A 4,614-nucleotide genomic window follows, 5' to 3' on the forward strand; every position below is an offset into this window, starting at 1 on the left:
CCTCCCCCAACCCTGTGGAATACCCACATCCTATGTTAGAGAGCAGGTGTGCCTGGCCCAGGCCAGAGGCAGCAGCCTGATCCTCAGTGTGGGTGGGGGGCCCTCTATGGAGTGTGCTGGGGTCGGGGGTGGCCGAGAGTGGCTGAAGACTTGCTCTTCCCGCCGGCCCACCGTGTGAGCACAGCTGCTGTGTAGCGAGGCCTCAGGAACAGAGCTGTAGGCAGGTGCAGTTCACCCTTTGCACGAATCCGTCTACCGATGCGGCGTTGGCCAGTGTTAGGATGGCACCCATCAGGAACTCCTTCCCAGTGGCCAGGTTTGAGACCTCCCTGGGGACCAGCACCTGGTGCCATATGGCCAGGCCTGCTAGGCTCCCCACAAAGGCCTCAGGGCCATCAAACCCGCCCCCAATGCTCTCGTGCTCCTGGCCTAGCATGAGGGAGCCCCCCAGAGGAATCTCATAGCCTTCCCCAAAGCGGGAGCCAGTGGCCACTAGCCTTCGGCCCATGTGGAGCCAGTACCTGCCCAGGCCCAGAATGGACGTCCAGATGACACACACATGGTGCCAACAGCTGTCTGGCAGTGGCTGGAGGGGCAGCTCCCTGAAGGCCGGGTCTCCAATCACAGAGTGGATGGAGCCGGGGGGCAGGGAGTTTCGGCCATGCAGAACCAGCTTGTCATTTTCTTTGCTGGTGTACGAGAGGAGGGTGCCCAGGTGGCCCAAGGCTGTGCAGACCCAGCTGCAGACAGACAGGGCCCGTAGGCCAGTGAAGAAGCCGGGCGGAAGAAGATCACATTCACAGTGGACGCGTTCGGAAAGATGAGTGCAGGGCCCACGTTGCAAACTAGAAACAGAGGGGCGAGAGTCAGCCCACACTGCAAGGGGCAGCGGCTCACTTATTCTCACGTGATCAGCCTCTTACCGGTGGGAGGACTGAGAAGAAGGACACCTGGCTGAGCCACACTCCTCACCAGCAGGGGGCCCTGGATGAGTGTCTGTGGCTGCTGGAACAAAGCCCCACAAACACAGTGGCTCAAAACAACACAAATTTGGCATCTCACAGTCTGGAGGTCAGAAGTCCCTGCAGGTCTCCCCGGGCTTAAAATCACAGTGTGGGCTGAGCTGGTTCCTCTGGAGGCTCCAAGGAGAAGCCCTTTGCTGCCCTCTGATGTCTGCTCCTGCCCTTGTATCTGCATCCCTGACACTGAGCCTCCTGCCTCCCTCTTATAAGGACCCTGTGATGACACTGGTCCACGGGATAATCCAGGATCAGCTCCCATCTCAAAATCCTTAATCACACCGGAAAGTCTTCTTGTCACGTGAAGTGACACATCCACAGGGTCTGGAACCAGGACATGGACATCTTTGGGGGCTTCCTGCTGACCAGACTTCCTGCCAGATCTGCTTGCCAGAAGAGTAGGCGGGGCAGGGGTGGGGCACCCAGCCAGAAGCTGGGGGCAGAGCCAGGGAACGCACATTTCTAGGCCACTGGCCCCTTGGGTTCCAGGGTGGAGGGCGTTCTGTGGCCAGCCCCCACCTCCTCTCTTCACCTGGGGGCTTTTGTCATAATCTTTGGCAGTGGTCCTCAATTGGAGATGACTGTGCCCCTGGGGGACATCTAGCAGTGTCTGCGGACAGTTTCGGTTGTCAGAACTTTGGTGGCCCCCAAACCTACAGCCCCCCTTTCCCGGGACCCCTGGTGGTGCCCTCCAGGTCAGCCCATCAGCCCTGTCTTACTGGTGAGGCCCCTAGAACCACACAGATGGGGAGGGACCTGCTTCAGATTAATGGGCCCTGTGGGCTGCAAGGCCAGACAGGGAGCAGCCTGGTCACAGCTGAGAGTTCAAGCTGAGCAGGCATCTAGTAGTCGGAGGCCAGGGATGCTGCTTAACACCGTTCAATGCCCTGGACGCTCCTACAACTAGGGACTACCCGACCCCAGACTCCAGTACAGTAGTGCCGCCATAGAGAAACCCTTACCTGGAGATGAGAGGTGGCAAAGCAGAACCGGCTTTGCAAAGGCCGGGGGGCCTCCATTGGTGGGCACAGACCCCATGGGATGCAGGCCAGGGCCCTGCAGAGAGGGTTCCTGCTGGCTACGGCTGAGGACGTCCTTGGGACCCCACCAGCCCTGACCAGGGTGATCACCAACTCTGAGTGGGCATTTACTACCTGTGGGCAGCACCTCACTGGTGTGTGCATTGGGTGGCCTGACCTGCAGGCAGGTCATCACCTGGACGGTTCCTTTCTTTGAGGGCGGGTTTTGTGGGGTGTAAAGCAGTGTCTTCTCCGCTAAGCCTGGGGAGAAGTCCTCCTGGAGGGGACTGGAGGCCTAAGGAGGCACCAGAGGGAAAAGTGGACACTGATGGGGAAGGGCAGGCCACGGTGCTTACTCTCTCCTGGGCTCTCGCTGGGCCACGTCTGCTGGCTGCCTGGGCCTGGGGACTCCTGCGTCTCTTGGAGACAGCGAGCGAAGTCCAGAGGTGGGTCCCTGAGCTCAGGCGGAGCTCTGGGTGCCTGCCTGCCTGCCTGCCTGCAGCTGTGGGGAGCTTGGGCTCGATGGTCTAGGTGGGGCCGGGGTCACGCGCAGGGCGGCGGTGCCAGGGCTGGCTACTTGCAGCCGCCCCTTGAAAGCTGCCAGCCTGGCGCCCTGGCTCTGGACGAGGGGCATCAGGCGAGCCAGCATGCCGTGCACGGCCCGCACGTCCAGGGCCAGCAAGAGAGGGCGTTCCTCTGCTCCTCCTGCCCCTTCCTCTCCTGGGCGCGCTGCTTGCTCCTCTCACTCAGGGCGGCGCCCAAGGCCAGCAGCCTGTTGTCCACCTTCTGGCCTCTGCACTGAGTCTTCCACACCCAGGTCTTGAGGTGGCCCAGGTCGCCCTGCACGGCGGCCTGCAGCTGGCTGAGTGCCAGGGCCACGGCCTGGCTCTCGTGGGCCAGGCTCCAGAACCAGGCCTCCATGATGAAGGACAGGTTGTAGTTGCTGGCGATGCCCTGCAGGTGCTTTAGGGTTGCCTCTTGGAACCTCCAAAACTGTAGAGAGGACACAGGCACTCCTGGGGATTAGATCCTCAGGGCAACGCGGTGAGGCGGCTGATCACTGCCACTAGCCCCCTCGCACCAAGCTAGAGCTCGCAGCGGCAGACAGCCCCAGGTCTGTGCTGCAGTGGGTGAGGGCGCCACAGGCGGCTCCCATCCCTCCCCGAGCGCCACACTCTTTACCCCTCGACCCTCAGGGTCCTACCTGCCAGCGAGATGGCTGTGCATGGGGATCAAAGTGGGGAGTGCTTGGCGCAGCCCTGATGCCTGCAGGGCATCTGGGAACTGGCCACAGACCCGGACAGGAGTCTCTGCTCTGTGGGGGACCCGGGACATTGCTCCCCATGCCCAGCGGGCTGGCCCCCACCACCCCAGCACACCTGCAGCTACACTCCTCAGGTGGCCCCCAGCTCCACCCACCCTCAGCTGGCTCGGCTTTAGAACAAACTCCCCAAACCCATTTTGCTATTCCAGCCATAGGTGAAAACAGGCAGCCGATAAGACCTGCAAACTCTACGCTGAGCCCATAGAGCACAGAAGCTTACTACTGTTTCTATGACTTCTGTGCTTTGTCTGGTGTCAGTTAAAAAAACTCTACTGCCCCCAACAGTGGGTATACTCACCTGTGCTTCTAGTCTACAGAGCCTCTCAAGGAATGGTTTTCTTTGCCTCTCAGGTGCGGTTTCTTGCAACAAAGCCCCACATAGATATATGGGCACAAAAATGAGGAAGAAAGGCAGGGTTTTCCTCCCCAGGCAGCCCATTTTGAGAAGGAGCGAGAGGCACCCCGGCTGCAGGAGAAGCCATCTGCTTGGAGCTCCTGCCTCCCCCACGCTTGCCCACCTCTCCTGGGCAGTGGTTTTCCTTCTTCCTCTCTGGCTTGCAGTCAGGTACCTCCTGACACCTTAACAAAAGGCATTTGCTCTGAAGACTTGGAGGTTCCCAAGGACACAAGCTTAAAACAGATGCGAACAGTTTCTTTGGAAAATAACTCTACTGGGTGCAAGCTCTAGTCCAGCTGGCTCAGAGGCAGACAGGGGCGATTGTTTTAGCAGGACCACACGGACTCATGTTCCCAGAGAAGTTGAAGCAGGACACGGATCCCAGTGGGGGCCGGGGAGTCCTTAGAGCCAAGTCTGCATCAGGGACAGCAGATCCGATGAGGCCCCTCTCTTGCCCTTGGACAAGGCAAAGGAAATGGGATTGGAGCCACTTACATTTGTCTTGGGGCCCAGGTTGTGTAGTGGGCTGAGTGGTAGGTCTCAGTCCTAACCCTGGTGCCTGTGAATGGGAGTTTATTTGAAAAAAGGGTCTTTGCAAATGTAATTAAGGATCTTGAGATGAGGTCATCTTGGATTATCCATATGAGTCCTAAAGTGTCTTTCTGAGACAAAGAGAAGATCACATGGGGAGAAAGCCATGTGAAGATGGAGGCCGAGGCTGGGGTGAAGCTGACACAGGAGCACAAGGAGCTGGGCGGGGCAGGAAGGATCCTCCCCAGGAGCCTTTGGAGGGAACGTGGTCCTGCTGACACCTTGATCTTGGATTTCTGGCCTCCAGAGATGCAAGGGAAAAAT

The 4,614-nt window shown here is 59.3% G+C and overlaps 1 protein-coding gene across 1 annotated transcript; it reads right to left on the reverse strand.

Moving 5' to 3' along the window:
- Nucleotides 1-202: 202 nt before the first annotated feature.
- Nucleotides 203-3,801, reverse strand: PTX4 (pentraxin 4). The gene is given in 6 exon segments (XM_060030986.1): nt 203-783; nt 786-845; nt 2,174-2,333; nt 2,535-2,693; nt 2,696-3,031; nt 3,661-3,801. Coding segments are annotated over 6 exon segments (1,437 nt in total).
- Nucleotides 3,802-4,614: the final 813 nt, after the last annotated feature.

Source organism: Delphinus delphis, chromosome 15 (assembly GCF_949987515.2).
Source record: "Delphinus delphis chromosome 15, mDelDel1.2, whole genome shotgun sequence".
Lineage (NCBI taxonomy): Eukaryota > Metazoa > Chordata > Mammalia > Artiodactyla > Delphinidae > Delphinus > Delphinus delphis.